At 47.1% G+C, this 23527-nt stretch overlaps 1 protein-coding gene and 1 long non-coding RNA gene across 3 annotated transcripts; one reads left to right on the forward strand and one right to left on the reverse strand.

Moving 5' to 3' along the window:
- Nucleotides 1–5330: 5330 nt before the first annotated feature.
- Nucleotides 5331–8166, forward strand: LOC309365500. Its single transcript, XR_014166207.1, has 2 exons — nucleotides 5331–7863; nucleotides 7975–8166. It is a non-coding gene; the product is annotated as an uncharacterized lncRNA (long non-coding RNA).
- Nucleotides 8167–15194: 7028 nt separating this feature from the next.
- On the reverse strand, nucleotides 15195–22342 carry LOC309364520 (uncharacterized protein). 2 transcript variants are annotated; one of them, XM_081901991.1, is made up of 5 exons: nucleotides 22145–22342; nucleotides 19331–20292; nucleotides 18589–18712; nucleotides 17862–18359; nucleotides 15195–15869 (listed from the first exon to the last, which is right to left on the reverse strand). In XM_081901991.1, exons 2-5 carry the CDS (start codon nucleotides 20129–20131, stop codon nucleotides 15223–15225), a joined length of 2070 nt encoding a protein of 689 aa, XP_081758117.1. In that variant the 5' UTR covers nucleotides 20132–20292; nucleotides 22145–22342; the 3' UTR covers nucleotides 15195–15222. The 2 variants fall into 2 exon arrangements, with proteins under 2 accessions (XP_081758117.1, XP_081758116.1); XM_081901990.1 differs by having other exon boundaries at nucleotides 19331–20266; nucleotides 22141–22342.
- Between the last annotated feature and the right edge of the window lie 1185 nt (nucleotides 22343–23527).

A 23527-nucleotide genomic window follows, 5' to 3' on the forward strand; every position in this document is an offset into this window, starting at 1 on the left:
CGTCTGGCCTCTCGGCGTGACAGTTTCCGGCGAGGTGTGGGTGTCCCTATAGGAGGTCCTGAGACCTCCCCACTGTTTTCGCTGGAAGTGTCTCTGAGCCATCCCTCCGACTCACTTTCCCTTGGAGTTCTTGCTCGCCCTCTACTGGTTCCCTCTTCCGCTGCTACTCCTCTCTCAACCTCAGTGAGCCTTTGCGCCCCCGGCGCTTTAGATGGCAGTTCCCTGACATCCACCTCCCCTCCAGGGCCCCCTTCACCCCCTCCCGTCTCCTCCCCTACTGGCGGTGAGGAGGTAAAACCCCTGAAAGAACCTCCTTCGTCTTCCGACGTCGCGAACACTTCCCTCCACTTGTTGCTGTTCCTACTCTCTCGGTAATCTTCGTCATCGGAGTCCACTCCCTCTTCCAACTCCGACTCCGCGAACCCTTCCATTTCCTCTTCCTCATCGGTGGTGCCGAAATACTCCCTCCTAAACCTTGCTATCGGCTGAGGTTTCCTCGGGAACCTTTGGTGGAACGTTTCTGTTAAAACCTCGTCATTGACTTCCTCTGCATTCACCCAGGTGTTTTCTGACTCCGGTTCCCCTTCCCACGCCACCAAATACTCCACCTGATTTCCCTTCCACCTGGAATCGAGGATTTCCGCTACATGGTTGCGGCGTTCCCTCTCTTCCAAGGCTGGTCCCCTGACGTACTCCCCTTCACGTCCCCCCCTGTATGGTGACAGTAACGACCTGTGGAACACTGGGTGCAATTTCATGTGGTTGGGTAATCGGAGTTTGAAAGCTACCGGGTTGACCTGCTGAATGACCTCAAAGGGTCCCAATCTTCTGGGCCTCAATTTCTTACAACCCCCTTTGAACGGCAACCCTTGGGTTGACAACCACACTTGATCCCCCACCCTTATGGTTTCACCTTCCCTTCTGTTCTTGTCTGCCTGCTTCTTATATTGTGCCTTAGCCCTTTCTAAGTTGAGCTGGAGCTGATGATGGATCGCTTCCATCTCTTCTACAAAATGTTCAGCCGCTGGGACGCTCCATCTCTCCCCTCCTTCCCCTGGAAATGCCCTGGGGTGACACCCGTAATTAGCCAAAAAGGGACTCATCCCTGTGGACACATTCTCCGCATTATTGTAGGCAAATTCTGCCAACGCCAACTTTTCGACCCAATCGTTCTCTCTGTCATTGACATAACACCTCAGATATTGTTGAAGAATGCCATTTGCTCTTTCCGCCTGCCCGTTGGTTTCAGGGTGCCGGGCAGTTGAAAAATTGACTTCCACGTGCAGCAAGCTCATGAGCTTCCTCCAGAACCTGGAAGTAAATTGTTTGCCGCGATCTGAGATCACCCTCAAGGGAGCCCCGTGCAACCTAAAGATGTGTTCTACAAACAACTTCGCTGTTTCTTCCGCTGTGACTGCATGTGAGCATGCTACAAAGTGGCACATCTTAGTTAACAGGTCTACTACTACCATGATGGCTGTTTTCCCCTTGGACTTTGGCAGATCCGTCATAAAATCTATTGATATCGCTTCCCAAGGCCGTTCTGGTGTGGGTAATGGTTCTAATAACCCTGCCGGCGCCCTTCTTTCCCCTTTGGCTCGCTGACATTGGTCACACCCTCTTACATACTCCCTTACATCTTCCCTCACCTTAGGCCACCAAAATTCCCTGGTAACCAACCACATGGTCTTGTGTTGTCCAAAATGTCCCGCCGTGGGGCTATCATGCAACTGCTTGAGTACTCTCCCCCTCAATTCACCTTCGGGTATATACAGTGCCCCTTTGTAATACAATGCCCCATTTCTTTCCTCAAAACCTCCGGGGCTCTCGCCCTCCCCCCTGAGACCTCTGAGCTTATCCTGGGCATATTCATCATTTTCCGTTTCCTCTACCAGTTCTCGTTGCCCCACCAGCGCCGCCCCACACACCCAGCGGTCCTCAGGGATGACATGTCTCTCTTCGATCACCCCCTCCCCTTCCCAATACTCTGGTTTGCGTGAGAGCGCGTCCGCCCTGACGTTTTCTGGGCCTGGCACATAACAAATTTCAAAGTTGAATTTGGAGAATTCCTGTGCCCATCTCACTTGTCGTTGGTTGAGCACTCGAGCTGTTCTCCAATACTCTAAATTCTTGTGGTCGGTGCACACTTGCACCTTGTGTTGTGCCCCAATTAATAAATGTCTCCACCTCCGGAATGCTTCGTGAATGGCAAGTAGTTCCCTGTCATACACCGTGTAATTCCTCTCGGATTTATTCAGCTTCCGCGAGAAGAAGGCACACGGTCTCCACTCCGACGCACTCCTCCCCGGTTGAAGAAGGACCGCCCCTACCGCCCGGTCGGATGCATCGGTTTCCACTCTCATGGGTTTTCGTAAATCCACATGCAGAAGTTGTTCTTCCGAGGCGAAAGCCCTTTTCAGTTCTTCAAAGGCTCGATCCGCCTCTACCGTCCAAACAAATTTCTTCTTGCTGCTGAGGCAGTCGGTGATGGGCGCCGTCAAGTGGGCAAAGTTCTTGATGAACTTCCGATAAAAGTTCCCAAACCCCAAGAATCTTTGCACGTCCTTCTTGGTCTTCGGTGTCTTCCATTCCAGTACCGCTTGGACCTTGCCTGGATCCATGGCCAATCCCTTGTCTGACAAGCGGTACCCCAGGAATTCCACCTCCTTGGTATGAAACTGGCACTTCTCCAGTTTCACCCACAGCTGGTTGGCTTGCAGCCTGCCCAACACTTCTCGAACGTCCCTCACATGCTGTTCCTCATCTTCCGAATACACCAACACGTCGTCTAAAAAGGCCACACAATTCTTGTAGAGCAAAGGTCCCAGAACGTGGTTTATAAAAGCTTGAAAACACGCGGAGCCCCCTTGTAGACCGAAGGGCATAACGAGGTATTCAAAGGCTCCCAAAGGGGTAAACATGGTGGTCTTCCATTCATCTCCCTTCCTTATGCGTATCAGATTGTACGCCCCCCGCAGGTCCAGCTTTGTAAAAATCTTTCCCTTCCTTACTCTGGTCAAAATGTCATCAATTCGGGGCATAGGGAAAGCCAGGGGCTCCGACACTGCATTGAGGGCCCTAAAGTCACACACCAGTCTCGGTTTGTCTGTGTTCTTTTTGTCCACAAAAAACACTGGGCTGCCCCCCACCGCTCGGGACTCTCTGATGAAACCTCGCTTCAGGTTTTTGTCAATGAACTCCCTCAGCTCCTGCATCTCCCTGTCTGACATGGCGTACAGTTTGCCTACTGGGAGTTGGGCCCCAGGGAGTAGGTTGATTTGACAGTCAAAGGGTCTATGCGGTGGCAGTTTGTCTGCTTCCCTTTCGCTGAATACGTTGCTCAGATCTGCGTATTGCGGGGGCACCTTCCCTTTGTCCATTACTTCCATCCCGGCTAGGGTGACTCTGTCTCCTCCCGAAACCTTCCCCTCCTTGCAGTGTTCTAGGCAATGCGCTGACCCAAAGGAGACCACCCTCTGATGCCAGCCCACTAGCGGATCGTGTAGCGCCAGCCAGCTCATCCCCAAAATGATGGGCGCTCCTCCCAGGATGGCCACATTAAACGCTATCTGTTCGGTGTGCCTTGCCACCCTCATTATCATCGGGACAGTCTGTTGGCTAACTTCTCCCCCCAACAGCTCTCTGCCGTCAATCGTAGTCACCTGCAAGGGGTTACTTAAAGGGATGGTCTGTATCTGGTGCTCAGCTGCAAACTCCTTACTCATGAAATTACAGGAGCTGCCTGAATCCAAAAGCGCCTTGATCTTTAGTGGGTGTCCGTTTGGCAGTTCTAGTAACACCTCTATCACTAAAGCGGGTCTGGGAGGTTCCGGCATGGGCACTTTCACTGCTCTTTGGCCTGGCTGCTGTGCCCCGACGGTGGCAGCCAGGCGTTGGCTTTTACTTGCTCCTTGCCTTCCTCTTCCTTTCCCCCAACAGCTCCTGCCATCCCTTGCCATTCCTTTCTTTGTGGGCAGACTCTGGCAAAGTGCCCTGGCTGTTGGCAGAGATAACATCTCTTGGCGCTCCTTCCCTCCTTCTTCCGCCCTTCACTGGGATTTGAAACTGCGCGCGCCCGCGCTGTTCCAACTTCCATCGGCTCTGCCGGCGGGAAAGGTGGCTCTGGAATGTCTGGAATGCGGAACTCCCTCCAACGGTCTCCTTTCCCTTCCCGCTTTTCCAAAGCCCTCGCCTCCTGGCGCGCTCCTATGCACAACGCAGATTTGGTTAACTGATCCATAGACTCCGCCCTGGGCCCCCGGGAAAGCTCATCTTTGACGGTTGAAGAAAGCCCCTCTTCGAAAAGCATTTGGATGGGCTCCGCCGATAGGTCCCACCCCAATTTATGAATCAGCATAGTAAACTCAGTCCAGTACTCACGGACAGATCTGCTTCCTTGCTGGCAAGCCATTAACTGCCTTCACACCACCCCCTGCTCAATATCGCTGGAAAACATCAGGTCCATGGCACGAAAAAACTTCCTCGTGTCCTTTAGGATCTCATTATTCGCTGCCATTAGGGGTCTAACCCAATCTTTCGCCCCGGATTCGAGATGGCCAATCACAAAAGCCACTCGCGATTCCTCGTCGGGGAAGTCATCAAACTGCAAGTTTAGAGCGTATTGCATCTCTGTTCTAAAGGCATGATAGTTCCTGGGATCCCCCCCGAATTTCTGCACCAATCCTGGCACCTTTCTGGCGAGCGGGGTGGTTTTCTCCTTTCCCTTTTCTGCATCCTGAGCCCTCCTCTCCTCAAGCCTCGCCGTTTGCAGCGCCAACTGGATCTCCAACGCCCTGTACCTTTCTTCCAGGCTTGGACCCCCTCCAGCTGCTCCTGCTCCTCCGGTTCCGGCTGGGTTGCTCATGATGCTTTTCCCTGCACAAGCTGGCTTTCGGTGACTTTCGGATTGCTGTGATGGGACGATGAGCTGCTTGTGCGTAAAATGCAAGTCCCTCAGAGTTTGATCAGGTTTTCAAACCTCTGCCTGTGACGGAGCCCCTCCAGCATGGCTGCGTCAATCACTAGTAGAATCCGAAAGTGGCTGCTTTCGGAATCGTTTCCAACATAAAAGCTCTTTAACGGAAACACGTCGTCTGGCCTCTCGGCGTGACAGTTTCCGGCGAGGTGTGGGTGTCCCTATAGGAGGTCCTGAGACCTCCCCACTGTTTTCGCTGGAAGCGTCTCTGAGCCATCCCTCCGACTCACTTTCCCTTGGAGTTCTTACTCGCCCTCTACTGGTTCCCTCTTCCGCTGCTACTCCTCTCTCAACCTCAGTGAGCCTTTGCGCCCCCGGCGCTTTAGATGGCAGTTCCCTGACAATATCCTTCCTAACTTGCGTTAGCAAGTTCTATACTGTATCTTATCAGAGTAGCTTTCCCCTTTAAACGCACAGCGGTTTGCTTGTTGCAGGCTCATCTGAGCCTCTCAATATAAGATTCCTGGTAAGATCCCTTGTCCCGCTTAAAAAGAATAGACACAACAGTCTTCTTAAAATCAATATAAAAGTAGTTTCATTCAGTTCACAGGGTGAAAGAAATAGCATTTTTGGCAAAACATTCATTTTTACCGCTGCTGTTTTTCCTAGTAGGGAGAGGTTAATTCTGTTCCATATTTCTAAATTTCTTTTATGTCAAGCCACACTTTTTCATAATTTATATATATTTATATTTTTTGCAGTTAGCCATATCTGTATTTTACTTTTTTATGGACTTCTATCTCAATACTTTGCTCCAGCTCTTTTTTTTCTTTCTTCAATTTTTTTACTCATAACTTAGTTTTGTTTCTATTTAATTTAGATCCTGCCACTTTCCCAAATTTTTGAATTTTTTCTATAACTCTAGGGAGAGAATTTTTTGGATCTTCCGCTGTAATTACTAAATCATCAGCATATGCTTTCAATTTAAACTCACTTTTCCCAGTTTTTATCCCAGTGATCTCTTTGTCTGCTCTTATGTTTCTAGCAAATACTTCCAGGGCCAGAATGAAAAACAGCAGCAATAATGGGCATCCTTGTCTAGTTCCTTTTTGTATCTTACAGTTGTCCGTTATCACCCGATTTACAATTAATTCAGCTTTTTGTTCTGAATATACTGCTTGTATTCCCTTTAAAAATTTGAATCCACAATAATTTATTCAGGTACTTTTGTCATGAAATTCCAAGAAACATTGTCAAAGGCTTTTTCAGAGTCTATAAACATCATTGCTGCTTTCTTTTCTTTTTTGACCTCCAGATATTCTATCACATTCAATATATTTCTTATATTCTCTTTCATTTGTCTACCTGGAAGAAATCCTGCCTGATCTTGATGTATATACTCATTTAATATTTTTTTCATTCTATTAGCTAAGATGTTTGCAAATAACTTATAATCATTGTTTAACAATGAGATAGGCCTTTAATTTTTAATTTGCAGCAAATCTGAATCTTGTTTTGGAATTACTGTAATGTAAGCCTCTTTCCATGTTTCTGGGATTTCACCTGTATTTAATATCTCATTCATGACATCTTTCAATGGGTTTACCAATTGTTCACTTAATTTTTTATAATACTTTGCCATTCATCCATCTGGACCCGGGGACTTGCCATTTTTTTGTCCACTAACACTTCTTGAGCTGTTATTTGTGTGTTTAAGATCACCATTTGTTCCTCTTTTATTTTTGGCAGATTACTACTTTTAATATATTCCTCTATTTTAAAAGCTTTTTCCTTCCCTTTCCTATACAATTCTGAGAAATATTTTACAAATGCTGCTCTTATTTCCTTCATCTTATCTGTGATCTTTCCATTTGTATTAATTTTGTTTATGGAATTTATTTGTTCACTTTTCTTCAACTGCCACGCTAGCAGTTTTCCTGATTTGTTAACAAATCTGGCTCTGCCTCTTGTGAACAGAACTTCCATGAGCTGCCATACTCACATCCTCAATAGGGAAGAGATGCCACTCTGCCCCCTTCTTAGCTTATGAAGCAGCAGGTCAGTCTCATAATCTGAAGGTCCAGAGTTTGAGCCTCTGAGAAGGCAACTTCCTCCTCTCGCTTCCTTTTTGCCAAGGGGTGTGTTCAGCTGCGCTCTCCAAGAAGGGAAAAGGGAAGACTGTGGGTGTCATGGGTGGTGAGTTGGGAGTCTTGATTGCTGTTATCTATCTATATTAAGCATTTGCAAGTAATAAGTAAATAAAGAGAAAAACATATTCCTTGACCAGGAATTGAATGCAGACTGCATCAATGAGAGAAACAAATTTTTAGAACCACAAGTAGATTTTAATCGGTGATATTTTTCCGTGTTAAACTAAGAAGAATGTTTAAATTAAAAAAGAATGACTCCTCTGTTCAGAAATGATGTGGGCTTCAGGGTGAAAATGTGGTGACCAAGTTTGCTCAGACATTAAATTGTTCGGCCTCTCGAACCATCAGTCTGTTTGTCATCTATTCAGCTCCAGCAACAAAACCTCAGCCCAGAGGCTGAGGGGGGAAACCATTCAGCTCTTTGTGGCTCCATTGGTTAGTGTGTCTGGTTGTTAACCAGAAGGATGGTGGTTTGAGTCCATCCAGGTACAGGTTTGGGTCCCCTACCCTCATGATCACAAGGTGAAGGTGATGTCTGACTCATCCATTGCTCCTCAGGCATGTGGGTTTGCATCTCACCTTCAGCAACACTTTACCCCAAACTGAATTATGGAAGCTGGGCATAAGAACTCAAGGAGAGCCTACTGGATTAGGCCAATGGCCCATGCAGTTCTCACCGTGGCCAATCAGAACCCTGTGGGAAGATGCCCACAAGCAGTAGCATTAATTTGGCCCTAACATTCTTTCCCCTGACTTGCTAGATTTCTATATGCAGGGACTGCTTTTGTACAGTGGAGGGTTCAGTCAAGTGAGTTTCCTCTTTTCTTGCTCTGTCTTTCCCTTTCTTTTCTTTTATGGGTTGTTGTGAATTGTAAACTGAGCCATGGAGGTTGGCAGTGAAATGTTCAGTGTTGTGCACTTACATATAAAAACAGGTGGGAAGGGGAGGGTGTGAAGGAGAAAAAGGAAACACTTTTATTTAAAACAAAAAAGTAGGCAATCACATGGCTACTGGGTTCTTCAAGCGCTGGTCCAAAGGTAGCCAAAATGGCAACATCCATGCACAAAGTATCAGCAGGCATAGAGGAACCCCAGCAACTTTAGAAAACCTTCCGAAAACAGGCCAAAGAAGAACACACATTTCTAGTGGCCTTGAAAAGCTAATTCTCTGATGAGACAGGAAAAGTGTGTGTGTGTGTGTGTGTGTGTGTGTGTGTGTGTGTGTGTGTGAGAGAGAGAGAGAGAGAGAGAGAGAGGAGTATCCTAGAAGACAGCAAGATAACCATGAGCACTCTACAGACTGCTGCGTTTCATTACAAATCTAATTTGTAGTAGAATTATCTTTTTAGTGTTCACAGTGTTTTGCATAAATTTCCCCAACAATCCTTGACAACTCCGCTGTAGGCAGGCGAAAGTGATCAATTTCCAAGTGCAGATATGGGATAACTATGAAGAAGGAGCAGCTGACCCACTCCGTTATGAAACTGAGGCAGTAGGACTCTGTTAAATGAACTACCAGGAAGAGGCGGTTATGAACCTGCCCTTCTCTTAAACCATTTCCTACCTTTTGAGCCCCTCTGCAGAGCAAATTCCAACACCAGGGCTAAAATATACACATGCAACATATCATTTTAAGAACCCCCAAACACAGAGTATTTTAAGTAATCCCCCCAAATGCCTTTTCTTTTAAAAACTCGTGACAGATGTATTAAAGCTTGAGTGCTGCTGAGTAATGTTACTACTTCTAACTGTTCCTAGCTGGTTTCACAGTCCTGTATTTCTCCAGCCACAATAAACTAGGGTTTCATCTTTTTAGGGGCAGGGTTTGTGGTGCATAAGAACACAAGACAAGCCTGGTAGATCGATAGCTATGTGTTGAGGATGATCAATATTAGTGGGCAAACCATCTTTCAGGGAAGCATGTTTGCCCCTATTGATCTTTGCACTGACAGATCCCTTAGTAAGGTTTTGAGGAACTACCAGGGCTCTCCCAAGCCAAAAAACTAAATCAGGTACTTCCACCTGAGGCTGAAAAATATCAAGTCCTCACTTCCTGCATGCAAGTTAAGCTTTCAGACGTCCTTTTCTCTCTTGAATGGGTTTTCTCATGTGATGTGAGGCTGCCCTTCTGACTGAATCTCCTCCCGCAATCCAGACACTGGTACGGCTTCTCTCCTGTGTGGATCCGCATGTGCGTCATGAGGTTCCCCTTCTGACGGAAGCGTTTCCCACAGTGCAGACACGGATATGGATTCTCATCTGTATGGATCCTCTCATGTATGACAAGGTTGGACTTCTGAGAGAAGCTTTTCCCGCAGTGCAGACACTTGTATGGGTCCTCTTCTGTGTGGATTCTCTCGTGTGCGATGAGGTCACATTTTCGACTGAAGTTTCTCCCGCAATCGGAGCATTTAAAGGGTCTCTCTCCTGTGTGGGTCTTCCCATGGATAATAAGATTGCACCTCTGAGAGAAACTTTTCCCACAGTCAGAGCACTTGAATGGTTTCTCACCTGTATGGATTCTCATGTGTTTCCTAAAAACTGAGCCACGAGTGAAGACCTTCTCACAGTGTGGGCACCTGTGTACATTCTCCCCTGTGTGGATTCTCTCATGCGCTGTAAGGCTTGAGCTGTGATAGAAGGTCTGGCCACAGTCTGTGCATGCATACGGCTTTTCTCTTGTGTGTATTTTTTCATGTGCCCTAAGATTTGAACTGTGGGTGAAGCTTCTCCCACAGTTGGAGCACTCGTATGGTTTCTCTCCAGTGTGGGTTCTTTCATGTACAAGAAGGTTGGTGCTCCGGCTGAAGGTTTTCCCACATTCTGAACACTTATATTTCTCCTCTCCTGTATGCATTATTTGGTGTTTATGATTTCAGCTCTGTTGGAAGCTGCCTTTGACATCAGCACATGGCTTTAGGGCACCATAATCATGATCTTTCACTTTCTTCACATCCAAACAATCCTCTGGGAGCAGCTTCACTCAAATCTTTCCCAGATCCACTTGCTCCTGAAGCTTCTTCCGTCATATTCTCACGCACCCGTCCATAACCTGCCCAGGACGAAAGGGAGAATCATAATATGAGTCACATCCTGCTCTGGGTGCTTATTTCTTACAAATAAATATTACCCCACATGTCAGGCTGAAGTCTTTTAAAATGGCTCGTCACAGTATGAGAACAGCCAAAAGGCAGTAGTGACACAGAAGTAGTGAGCAACAAGACAATGTTCTAAGGCTGGGGTAAGGAACCTCAGGCTCAGGAACAAAAGTGACCCTTCAAACCTCTCTGCTTTTCCTTCCTTGAGTGCTTTTGCCTGACTTGAATTGTTATAAAGCCTTTTGTTGCATGAAAGGAAAAGAGAGGTGTTTCTGTATGGCTGGATGGATGCATTTTTTGTCCTTTCCTCTTTTGCAGAATTGGAAACAGCACTTTTGCCTAGAGACACAAAGAGCACAACTATTCTGAGATCTGAAACCTCTCTTTAGGGCTGTTTGCATGATATTCATATCATGTAGGCCAGAGGGAAGACTGCTTCATTTTGTTCTAAGACAGTAATGTAAATGCAACATAAGTTGGGTGAAGATATATAGCATCCCAGCTTTTTTAAAATAAAGTTTCAAAGTCTTTAAGGGATTGCAGGATTTGGAACTCTAAGGGTTTTGAGTACTGCTTGAGAATCCTTTATTTTTAACGTGTTTTTTTCCACATTGCTTAATGCTATGCTGCATTTGTATGCTTAAAGTTAGGGCTGCCTTTGAACCTCTTTATCGTAGGCTGCCAGAGAACTCCCTGGGAACGGCATATAAATGGTGCCATAAATAAATATTAAAATCGTCACCTGGGATTCTGCTCTAGGACACCTGCCCTAGGAAATGAGGCAGATGGTGAGTGGGCAGAGGGATGTCTCAGTGGCAGCACCCCCTTGCAGCAGAGATGGGGCACTTGTTCAGACTGAGGGCCACAACAACAACCAAAAAGAGCCCTGCTATTTCAGGCCAGTGTCCCATCTAGTTCAGCATTCTGTTCTCTGTGTAGCCAACCAGGAAGCAGCCGGTACCACAAGCTGTTAGGAAGCTGGGATAGTAAATAATGATATGAGTAATAACTATATTGCATACTGCTGGATTGCACCCAGAACCTCTAAAGAGTTTGCAAATAATGATGATGATAACTGTCAACAACAACAAAAACAGATTAAAAAAATTCAAGCTGTTTATTAAAATATGTGTAGTTAAAGGCCGACTAAAGCATTCTAGGCATCTTGGATAGGCTTGCATGAGAATAATGCTTTGCCCAGAAATGTATTACTATTTTACAATCATAATGATAAAGGCACTCCTTCCCAAAACACACACATACAAACACGTGGATTTACCAGGGTGAAATGCCAGATAATCGACGAAACCAGAGTATCTGAACACACAAGGGATCTTTTTTCTTCCTCTTCTTCAGTCTCACTCCCTTCTTGCGCAACCAGCTCTTGGGCTGCTGCTGTCCATTCTCTGGAACTTACTAGGCTCCCCTTTAAAACCCCTTCCTTTCCCTCCACGCTCACCTCTCTTTGCAGCCTTTTGAAATGCAAACCCTGCTAACTGCAGCTGGGAGTGGGGTGGGGAGATCTGTTAAAAGGCTCCAACGCGAACCCCCTTTTCTGCAAAGGTCGTAGAACAAGCCCAACCCGCCACCCACCTCCAGGGGGCGCGATGGGAAAAGGTCTGGTAAGGAAATGGCTTTCCTATTCAATCGTCATCTTTCTTCCTCCTCCATTCTCTCTCTCTCTCAAAATCTCTCTGGCCTTTCTAGGAACAGGAGCTAAACTCGGTGGATTTAACCATTTGAGTAATGAATAACCTTGCAGACACTCTTCTCTGGTCGATAATCCGACCTGTTTCCTGCCGCTTTTCTTATTGCAATGAAGTCTGATGGTGAAGCAAGTTGGTTGTGCAAGATAAATTGTGACTGGGCAACCTGAATGTGTTGATGTGCTTAAATGTATACACACACACATAAAAGACCCTGCATAGTAAAGTGCTTAAAGGTTGGACTAGGGCTTGGGAGCCCAGGGTTCAAATTCCGCACTCTGCCACTTACAGGATGAGATTGGAATAGTCAGTTTGAGCCTAATATACCTCACAGGGTTGTTGTGAAGATAAAATGTAGATGTGGGGGGGGGGGGCATGCATGCCAGCTTGAGCTCCTTAGGGCAGCTCAAGGTGGGGTAGAAATGTAAAAATAAACTTTTCCAGCTCTGCAGTATCCTTCCGTGAAACGAGATGATCAGAGCTGTACATATACGGTATTCCAAATGCAGTCTCAGCATAGTGTTATAGGAATTCTAAGGTCATATATATAGAATAGGTGTTCATAAATGTACAGGGCAAATACACATGCATAAGTATAGTGTCTGAAACAGTACAGGAGAGCAATTCTGAAGCCATTTTGACTCTCCCAAATTGACCTCAAATATTTCTCTGCAAGGAGGAAGGAAATGGGAAAAGCTTTCCAATTGTCTTTGGACTGTAGGGGCTTACACCTCCCTGTAAATACAGTCTGGCAAGTATCTGTTAAGCTGAGCACACAATCAATATGCATAAGAGATTCAGGAACTAAGTATTTACTATCTCAAAGGAATGGCCAGGCTACCCAGAAAAGGCAATCCGATAAGGCATTATCAGGTAGAAGCAACACACTCAAATCTCTGCTGGGGACCACCTCTTTCTGTGATGTATGTATGATGTTTTGGGGGGTGGTCTTGAGCTACAGGGTAAAAGGTAAAGGTAAAGGTACCCCTGCCCGTAAGGGCCAGTCTTGACAGACTCTGGGGTTGTGCGCCCATCTCACTTAAGAGGCCAGGGGCCAGCGCTGTCCGGAGACACTTCCGGGTCACGTGGCCAGCGTGACAAAGCTGCATCTGGCGAGCCAGAGCCGCACACGGAAACGCCGTTTACCTTCCCGCTAGTAAGCGGTCCCTATTTATCTACTTGCACCCGGAGGTGCTTTCGAACTGCTAGGTTGGCAGGCGCTGGGACCGAGCAGCGGGAGCGCACCCCGCCGCAGGGATTCGAACCGCCTAGAACGGCAAGTCCTAGGCACTGAGGCTTTAACCCACAGCGCCACCTGCGTCCCCAGAGCTACAGGGTAGGCAATTTCAAATGTCTATATAACAGCTTGCACACCAATGTTCTGGGTTCCTCTCCTCCCCTGCATGGGAGAGTGGGGGACCCTGTTGCAACAGTTTAATAAAGATCATGCTTACTAGCTGCTTTGCTTCTCAATACTCTCTGGTTGGTCTGTTATTTTCTCCTACTGATAGAGAACCTACATAAGGACTCTATACGGGCTCTTAGATACCCCATACAGGAAAGGAAGCAGTATTTTTCTTACCACAATAGATTTGTAGAACAGCATGATGATATCAGCAGTTTTATTTTCAATTCCTTTCTTAACAATTTCCAGGGTGGAATTTGCCTTTATCACAGCTGTGGCACACACTGGGTAGATAGATGTCTTCATCAAAACTGTCCACCACAACCTCAAGGTTTTGTCCCTGGCTAGTTACTGGCATTGCTAACTCAGTTAGTGTTGGGGTTTGTTTGGCCCAAAGTGCAAAGACCTTGCTTTTAAAATATGAAAAATAAAACGATCAGTTTGTATAATACAAATTGGGACAGCAACTCACAGGGATGAGCTTCCACTAAAAATAAATACATATAAAATTTTATCTACGACAGCAATACAAAGAAGGCCGAGTGCTCTGCCTCTACATTCATATTTGCAGGCGGGGTTGGAGTTCTTGTGCATGATTTCTTCAGGGGCAAATAAATAAAAGGCAACCATACAATGTGAAAAATTGTCAAAAGAGATACAATTCCAGCTATGACCTGGTTCATCTAAAGGGGGTAAATCTGCCTCTGGCAAGTATCACTTCAGATAGCAGGGGAAGGACTCATGTTCCTGAATGCATAAAAACAACAACTCTGCATATAGAAAACTAGTGTGCCTGGGCTAAAATGATTCTCACTGGCACACTAGCTTTCTAGATGCTGGGTGTTCGCTTCTTTTTAATAGTGAAGTATTTGAACATCTTGAGCTCCCTACTACCATCAGAAATGGTACAGCTCAAGACACCAGTTTACTGCTGAAATAAGAACTACGAGGTTTTATTTGGGAGAATCAGGGGGGTTAATCCGGCTCAACAAAGCTTTTTGTGTTCTCCACAACTGTCAGATCTCAGTCCTCACCCATCACATATTGATATTTGAAAGACTCCTTTGCCTTAACAACACAAATTTGTAGCTCCAGAGAGACACCGCATTAGCACATTTGATGCTCAGCCGTGGTTTGCTTTAACCATGTGTCAGGGTTTCTGGGAGAGAGGAGGAGATGACAGAGGAGACGGAGAGCGAGTGGGAGGAGGGGCAGAAGGATGAGGAAGAAGATGACGGAATTCTGAGGGAATCCACGAGTCTGAGCAGCGAGTCAGAGGATTCTCAAAAGGGGGTTACCTTAATCAAGCAAAAGGGAGGAGAAGGGAGAAGCGGAGAGGAGCCCAGTGGAAGACAGACGCAGCAAGAGGCGTCTCAGCCGGAACGGAGTAAAGGGGGTGGAGTCGTCAGCCTCTCGGAGGGAGCAGGATTAGGAGAGAACAGAGAAAGGGGGTTGGAGCAAGGTGTTCAGCCGGAAAGGGTGGAGAGCAGAACAAGGGGTGGTGTAGCGGTCGAAAGAAAGGTCAGCAGCAACGTACGCGCGCCAAGTTCAAACGTAGAGGCGCGCGGAAGTGGAGAGAGCTCAGGGGAGGAGCCCGGCCCTAAAGCCAGAAGGAGGGGGGAAGAGGCGGCAGAGGATTCAGCCTCAGGCGAGTCACGGAGAGAGGGAACCCAGGGGGGCAGGAAGACCCTGCGGAAAAGAAAGGAGAGGAAGAGGTGGTCTAGAGCCAGGCTATTAAGTTGGTGTGGAAGAGGGGAGGAGTCAGAGGGGACTTCAGCGGTCTAACGTGACAGACGTACGGCCACGATGCTGAACTGTACGAGAAGCAGAAATCTTCAATAAACTTTTCCTGTAAATAAACTGCAACGGAGTGAGGTCTCTTGTGAGCTGGGACCCGTCCTGGGTGGCCGTGACACCATGGTTTGTCTGTCCATTTGTTCCACCGCAGTCAGAGCTTCTCCGTGGTTCTCCCTCCCAAGTGGATTCTCCGATGCACACGAAGGCCTGAGCTGTGCCCGAAGTTCTTCCCGCAATCGGAGCAGCTGTACGACTTCTCTCCTTTGTGGCTTATCTCGTGGGCCAGAAGGCAGGACTTCTGGATGAAGCTCCTCCCACAGTCTGAACACTTATAGGGCCTCTCCCCTGTGTGGATTCTCTCGTGGGTCAGGAGGCCCGACCTGGTCGTGAACCTTTTCCCGCAGGTGGAGCACATGTACGGCTTCTCCCCGGTGTGAGTCCTCACGTGAGCCCGGAGCGTGGAACCCTTGCCGAAGCTCCTCCCACAGTCCAAACACTTGTGGGGCCTTTCTCCCGTGTGGGTCCGCTCGTGGGCTTTCAGGTTGCAGCGGTGCTTGAAGCTCCTTCCGCAATGGCAGCAGTGGAGCCTCTGGTGACTGTTGCCCTCTTCCCACCCCAAGTCGCCTCCTTTACTGGGAAGAGCTCCATCCGTGTTCCTCTCTGGCCTGATCCCCTGCTGACCCGCAGGCCTCACTCCCTCTTTGCCATGATGCGAAACTTTGCCTCTTCTCAACTCTCTTAGCTCCAGTTGTTCTGAGCTTTCCTGCTGAAGGCGATGTCCCGCGGTTTCAAGTGCTCCTGGATGTATATATATAAAAAAAGAACCTTGATGTGAAATCCTTGCTCTGGCAAAGAGTTCCCAACAGCTGCAAATCTCTGTCCTTTTCCTCGAATTTAAACATGGAATTACAGAATTGTAGAATTGGAAGGAACCCCACGGGTCATCAAGTCCAACCCCCTGCAATGCAGGAATCTCAACTGAAGCAAAAAGATTCTCCACCCCAAAGAAGGAAAAATCTGTATCTTCACCCGTTTTCCACATTATTTTAATGTTTGTATCTAATTCTAGTCCTATCCGGAGGTAGCCATCAAGACAAGAAGACTTCGTGTTGCATCCAATACTAGTCCCACCGAGAGGAGACCCATTAAATTTGCATGCTGCTTTTCCACAGAAATGTGCCCAAGGGGTCTCACAAGACAAGAAAAGCAACAAACAGAGCAAGAAAAAGAATCACTGTGACCTTTGTGTGCCCCCTAATAATAATAATAATAATAATTATAATTATAATAATGATAATAATTTTTTATTTGTACCCCGCCCATCTGGCTGGGTCTCCCCAGCCACTCTGGGCGTCTTCCAACAAAGATGAAAGATACACTAGAATGTCACATATTAAAAACTTCCCTGAACAGGGCTGCCTTCTGATGTCTTCTGAATGTCAGGTAGATGTTTATCGCTTTGACATCTGATGGGAGGGCGTTCCACAGGGCGGGCGCCACTACCGAGAAGGCCCTCTGCCTGGTTCCCTGTAACTTGGCCTCTCGCAGTGAGGGAACCGCCAGAAGGCTCTCGGAGCTGGACCTCAGTGTCCAGGCAGAACGATGGGGGAGGAGACGCTCCTTCAGATATACTGGACCGAGGCCATTTAGGGCTTTAAAGGTCAGCACCAACACTTTGAATTGTGCTCGGAAACGTACTGGGAGCCAATGTAGGTCTTTCAAGACCGGTGTTATATGGTCTCGGCGGCCGCTCCCAGTCACCAGTCTAGCTGCCGCATTCTGGATTAGTTGTAGTTTCCGGGTCACCTTCAAAGCTAGCCCCACGTAGAGCGCATTGCAGTAGTCCAAGCGGGAGATAACCAGAGCATGTACCACTCTGGCGAGACAGTCTGCAGGCAGATAGGGTCTCAGCCTATGTACCAGATGGAGCTGGTAAACAGCTGCCCTGGATACAGACCTCATCAGGAGGTCTGGAAGGTGGCAACATGAGAATGAGCCTTTTTGGTGGTGGCTCCCCACTTGTGGAATGGTTGCCTGGCACCATCATTACATAGCTTTAGGCACCAAGCAAAACCACGTCTTTTTTGCCAGGCCTTTGATTCTTAATTATCTGTGGCCAACTTGAGCGGGTGGAATGTTTTAATCCTGTCTTTTGTAAACAGGGTTGTCTTTTAGATTGTCTTTGTTTTGTTTTTGCTTTTATGCTCATTTCAATGTATGTGTTTGCCTTTTTATATATTGTAATTCAGTTTGAGTTACCTAGTTTAACAAAGCAACCAATAAATTTAAATAATAATTAAAAAATAGCAGCCATGGATGTATACCAATATTGCAATCACCTGTTCCACCTGCATGCTGAGGACGAGCATGAATTACTCTGGAATGAGACAAACTACATTTTTGCGTTGCAAATGGGTCAGTGTGAACCCAGCCATTGATTTACATCTGCTAAGCCACTTTATATCAAGTGAGACGACTATTATTATTATTATTATTATTATTATTAAAATTTATATACCGCCCTATACCCACAGGTCTCACGGTGGTTCACAAGGTAAAATTACAATATAAAAACACAAAATAGTCTACCTTAGCCCTGTATATTCCTGTGGCCGTGCAGTTAAGGATGGGTTTCAGGGACAGGAAAAAACTCCAGATCCTTTTAACTGGATCTGCCAGGGATGGCAATGGGGACTTCCTTCAATTCAGCCCCCGATCTGCTCAGACACCCATGGAGTTCTCCTGCCCAGCGAATGCAGCTTACAGCCTGACACGGACCCATTTTCTCACCTGTGTGGATTCTCTCGTGTGCTGCGAGACTTGCCCTATGACAGAAGCTCCTCCCACAGTAGGTGCACTTATGTGTCTTCTCTCCCTGGGGGCTTCTCTCGCTTGCCACAAGGGTTGAGCTTTCACCAAAGGTTTCCACTCGGTACTGCGATTGCCGTGGTTTCTCAACTAGGTGGATTATACGAATGTCTGAGCTCCACCTGAAGTCTCCTCTGAGGTCACTTTGGGCCTTTTCTCCCTTGCCATGCAGGGTGTTATTCTGGGCTATGGCCACTTGCCTCAGAGAGCCTCCTTCTGAACAAGAAAGGGTTTCGGCAAAACTCTTTGTCGCATCCTTCCCCTGCTCCTTTTCCGACTCTCGCAGAATCTGAAGACTTGCAGCCTCGTCGTGATACTGGAATATGCCGCGTCTTCCCAAGAAGCTCTTTTCTGGTGCCACCTGCACAGAACATCCATGATGAGGCTCCTTCACCTTGTTCTCGCGCATTTGCCCATTAACTACAGGAATAAGCAGAATGTGGTGCCCATCACATTTAAAATTAAAGCAAAACTGGGTCCCCCCATTTTTCTATCCCTCCCGCAGGCCTTCTCATCTCTAGCAAGCAGATGAAGTCCCATGGCACAGGTGGAAGTCCATGCGCCAACAGGGTGACTTCCTTAGATACAACAACCCAATCAATTTTCCATCATTCTGATGCAACCTGAGTCTTACCCCTTGTGTCCTTACCTCCTTTTCTCGCCTGTTCAGTGGCCTGGCAAACCTGCCTCTGCCAGGTGTCCAAGGGCAAGACCTGGCTGGCCTCAGAGGAATCCACAGCCGTTATGATCCCCTCAGGTCGAGACATCTGAAGCTGCAATTAAAGAAAAATCAAGGCATTAGTGCTCCAAGAGAGGCAAATATTTGGTTTCTCCTCAAAAAATCCACTCAGTACAGGGTTCCCTTGCACTTGGTTGAGAAACTACAGGTAATGCGGAATGTTGTTAGGAGACGCCCTATTCCCTTCACAGAATTAATCCATTCCCAGAGGGTTTAATTACCAGTCCCTCTTCCCAGGGAACTCTGTGAATAGGGTCTCCTAACAACTTTCAGCATCCTTAACAAACTACACTTTCCATGATTCTTGGGGGGGGGGAGCCATGGCTGTTTAAAGTGGTATATAAAGTGCAGGAGAGTCCTTTCTACAGCTGCTGCCAGTCACTTGTCAGCAGTACTGAGCCTGACTTGATATATTCCTGTATTCCTGTTTCCATAGAGGAACTTTATCCCATAACCCCAGAAAGCTAGCTGCAAAAATCTGATCTAAAATGCTAGTGGCAACAGTATCCCTTCAGCTCCAATGCCATTTATCTAACCATCTGAACTGTAACTGGATTGGCACCAATCAAACAATGCAAAAATTGGGGCAGCCACTCTCTGCTGAATCCACCTTCTAGGACCACCAGAATGACCAGCACTGAACACCCCTCACCTCTCCTTCCTGTTTCACCGTGTTATGCTGCTGCAACAGGAAATTCTCTGCCAAGGCCACCGCCTGGCCGCAGGTTTCAGGCCTGCCTTCCCTGACCCAGCTCTCCATATCCTGGGGCAGGACGGTCAGGAACTGCTCCAGGATCAGCAGCTCCAAAATCTCCTCCTTGGTGTGTCTCTCCGCTCTCAGCCACTGGTGGCAAAGTTCCCTCAGCCGGCCGTAAACGCCTCTGGGCCCCTCCACTTCCTGGTAGCAGAACTGCCTGAAGTGCTGGCGCTGCTTCTCCCTCAAGGTGGACTCCCCTTGCAAGATGGCTGCCTTCACCTTCATGTAGTCTCCCCTGTCCTGGGCACTGAGGCTGTTGAAGGCCTGCTGGGCCTCTCCGCTGAGGGCTGGCAGGAGGAGGGTCACCCACTTGTCCCGAGGCCACCGACAGGCTGAGGCTACTTGCTCAAAGGAGGCCAGGAAGGCCTTAGCATCCTCCCATGGGGAGGGCCCCTCTGATACCTGATGATTCCCCCATCCTGAGTGAGGGGCCTGCAACGTCTTGAGGAACTCCTGCCACTGGGCTTCCCAGCGTTCCTGAAGCTCCTCTTCTGGTTCATGTTTCACCTGCTGTGGATAGACCGTAGCTTGTGATTCTCCAATCCCCTCGATGCATGCAAGCTGTGGGGCTTTTGTTCCCCCCAGATCTGTCCACAATTTGACGTTGGGGGTGTTTTGCTCTCCCTTCTGCAATCCTGGGGCCTTTGCTGCCCCTTCATCCACAGACATGTTCACCTCCACTCTCAAGGTCTCCATTGAACTGTTCAGATGTAAGGAGGAGTTCCCAGCCTCTGGTGGGCTTTCTTTAAATCACTCCTCACAGTCAGTCCATAAATCTCTTGCTATATTACAGTCTTCTAGGAAACTATAAGTTGCAGGGTGTTGTGGTCTCTCCGATGAAGTGCTGCAGGCTTCTCCTGAAAGGAAACAAGGTTTATGTGCATATTTAGTTGGGAACCACAGGCAAAGCAACTGATATTCCTGCCCTCACAAAGTGTCTGGACCTTCCTGATAAACTAGCTCCCTGGGTGCATGGAGCTTAGAACAGACTAAACACTACTGTCCTAAGAGACAGCTCCTTTCTTATAATGTTATTTACCCATCGTTATCAAATGCTTTATTACTGTTGCAAGGTGCGTCAAGCTCAACACTGTTGTTGGAAAAGTGTGTTCCACACATTTGAAATCAAATCCAAACTGACAGAATTTCAAAATGATTCGTATCCATTATTTAAGGAATCCCTAAAACTGTCAGCCCCAGAACTGATGGAGAAGTATGAAGGATGGGCAAATAAATCAATGGAACTGTGGCACACTTTCCATTGTATGTTATGGTATGAGCAACTTGCAGAGGTTAAATATAAATTTGAGGTATGACTGTGTTTCAGAGGAAATAAGCTGTAACATGGATTATTTCTTCTTAAACAATGCGAAATAAACTCATCACTGGTAACAATATTAACTGCACATAACACAATTCAATTCCCTGACAGAGTTACAATTCCCAGAGTTTCCCAAGAAAAGGGGCTGTTTATACTAATATGGAACTGTAGCTCTGTGAGAGGAATAGGGAGCAACTCTCAGCACCCTTTAGAAACTACAGTTTCCAGGATTTTTTGACAGAAAAAAAATGATAGTTTAAAATCCTATTTTAAAATGTATGATGTGAATGGAGCCACAGAGACGGAAGGGATCTTCCTCTCATCGAGTCTAACTCCCTGATTAGTGAAAGACATAAAATGCAACTACAGCACAGTTTCCCCAACAGGCGGTTGCTATTAAATACCTCCCGTTAAGGGGAACACACCACCTCTCAAGGAAGAAACAGACATTCCCTCAAATAATAGATTTCTCTTTCAGTGCAAAACTTCACTCTAATGTCTATCTAAGGTTGGCGGCAAGCAGAGGAGCCCAATCAGGAAAGCTGAAGAAAAGGTGGCAACTCAGGCTTGCCAACTCACCAGTGGGAGAAAAAACAACCACCTGCTCCTGTGTAGTTTAACATTGCGAGTGGTGTGGTACAGTTGAGGCGGAAGCTGCTGTTCCTTGGCACAGTGACAGAATCTGTGCAACGCCTGGCAACTTTATGCTAGCTTCCAGAAAGATGCTGGTTTGAGCCCATCCAGGGACAACTGTGCACAGAATTACTGCATTGCAGGGGGTTGGACTAGATGACCCTTGGGATCCCTTCCAGCCCAAGAATTCTGTGATTCTATGATTTAGTGTGTACACTTGCGACATCTTTCCACTTCTGCACTAGCATGCACTTTGCAGCAGGGATTTGGGGGCAGGGAATCCCTGGGCCCCTCCAAATGCTATTAGGACTCCAACTCCCATCAGCCCCAGCCAGCACAACCAATAGTCAGGAATGCTGGGAGTTGTAGTCCAACAACATCTGGAGGACCACAGGTTCCCCCGCATCGCTCTTTAGCAGGCTGTTTGGAATTGGTTTGATTTGGGAAGCTTTTAATGTTTAACAGAGCACTGTATTTTAATACTTTGTTGGAAGCCGCCCAGAGTGGCTGGGGAAACACAGCCAGATGGGCAGGGTATAAATAATAAATTATTATTATTATTATTATTATTATTATTATTATTATTATTATTAGGAGAGAGGTTGAATCTTGTTGCTGCTGCCCTATTGTTCTCCCAGGATCTGGGATTGCAGCAGTAGTTTCATTGTTTTTCCTGCAATTTTGCATTCCCTATCCAACTGCAGCTTCCTCCTGCCCCTCCCCTTTTAAGGTCCCTCCCCCCCATTTTCACTCACCTCTCCCTTGCCGCCTTGGCACTGCTGCACACTTCTCTCCTGGCTTGGCAGCCTGTTCTCTGCAAGAAAGAAGATATTCAAAAGCCAGTTTCCCTCCAGAGGGGAGCAAGAGGGGAGGGGGCAGGAAGTGGATGCCCTTTGTTTACCACAAAGAGATAGGGGCTTGAAAGGAAACAAGCATTTTTTAAAAAACAAAAACCCAAAGCAAGAGCCTTCATTTCCGGTTCTCCTTGGACTTCTTCATCTGAGGAAAAGTGCAGGGCATCCTTGGCTGCAGTTCTTTTTTCCCTCCCCAAAATAAATCAGGCGGGAAGGGTGAAAAAGCACAGTGGCATTCGCGCCCATGCCATGTGGTCACAGCCACCAACTTGGACAGCTCCAAAAGGGATGAGAGAAACACGGAGTTGGAAGGGGTTCCCTCGGGGTCATCTATTCTAGTCCAACCTCCCGCATTGCAGGGATCTTCACTAAAGCATATAAAATCACAGAGCGCTGAGACAACTTCAAAAGTTTCAGCTTTTAAATGCGTTGCTGAATTTTTTTCTACTTCGCCAGGCCTGTGCAGGCAAATAAGAATGAATCTTTCCACAATGATTACAGTGGTACCTTGGGTTACATACGCTTCAGGTTACAGACTCCGCTAACCCAGAAATAGTACCTCAGGTTAAGAACTTTGCTTCAGGATGAGAATAGAAATTGCGCAGAGGTGGCGGGAGACCCTATTAGCTAAAGTGGTACCTCAGGTTAAGAACAGTTTCAGGTTAAGAACGGACCTCCAGAACGAATTAAGTACTTAATCCGAGGTACCACTGTAATTGATTACTGCTTTCATTTTTTCATGGTTTTCACTGTATGGTTTTGTGTGTCTTTGTTGCAAACCACCTCATTATCTTTTTGAAATATGAAATAGCGATATCAGAGAGCCAGTGTTGCGTAGTGGTTAGAGCGTCAAACTAGGACCTTCGGAGACCTGGGTTCAAATCCCCACTGAACCATGAAGCTGACTGAGAGACCTTAGGCCAGCCACAGCCTTCTCTCAGCCAAACCTACCTCAGTGGGTCGTTGTGAGGATCAAATGAGGAGAGGGAGAACCGTGTGGTGCCCCTTCTCCTTGAGCTCCTTGGAGAAAAAGGTGGGATATCATCAGTGCAGTAAATATAAATAAATAAATAAAATCCACTGGGGATAATGGTCTCGGTTTGCCAGTCCTCACCTTCCTGCCTTCTTAATTCATAACCAGTCCAGGTGTTGGTCCTGCTGTTCAGTCTCAGTGTCAGTGTTGCACTTGTGCAACTCACCAGAGAAGAGGGCCTGGGACGAAACACTTGTGCAACTCACCAGAGAAGAGGGCCTCTGCCTGTCAGTGGCTTAGGCTGCTGTTTG

This window comes from Podarcis melisellensis (assembly GCF_964234715.1).
Source record: "Podarcis melisellensis genome assembly, chromosome: 2".
Taxonomy (NCBI): Eukaryota; Metazoa; Chordata; class Lepidosauria; order Squamata; family Lacertidae; genus Podarcis; species Podarcis melisellensis.

Excerpts from the sequence above, each read along its gene's own strand:
- LOC309364520 (XM_081901991.1), bottom strand. The coding sequence starts at position 20,131 with ATGGAGACCTTGAGAGTGGAGGTGAACATGTCTGTGGATGAAGGGGCA. Across the intron at positions 18,360-18,588 it reads TGAACAGGCGAGAAAAGGAG|TTAATGGGCAAATGCGCGAG; the intron begins GTAAGGACACAA and ends TTATTCCTGTAG. Across the intron at positions 15,870-17,861 it reads ACACGAGAGAATCCACACAG|GAGCACTTGAAACCGCGGGA; the intron begins GTGAGAAAATGG and ends ATATACATCCAG.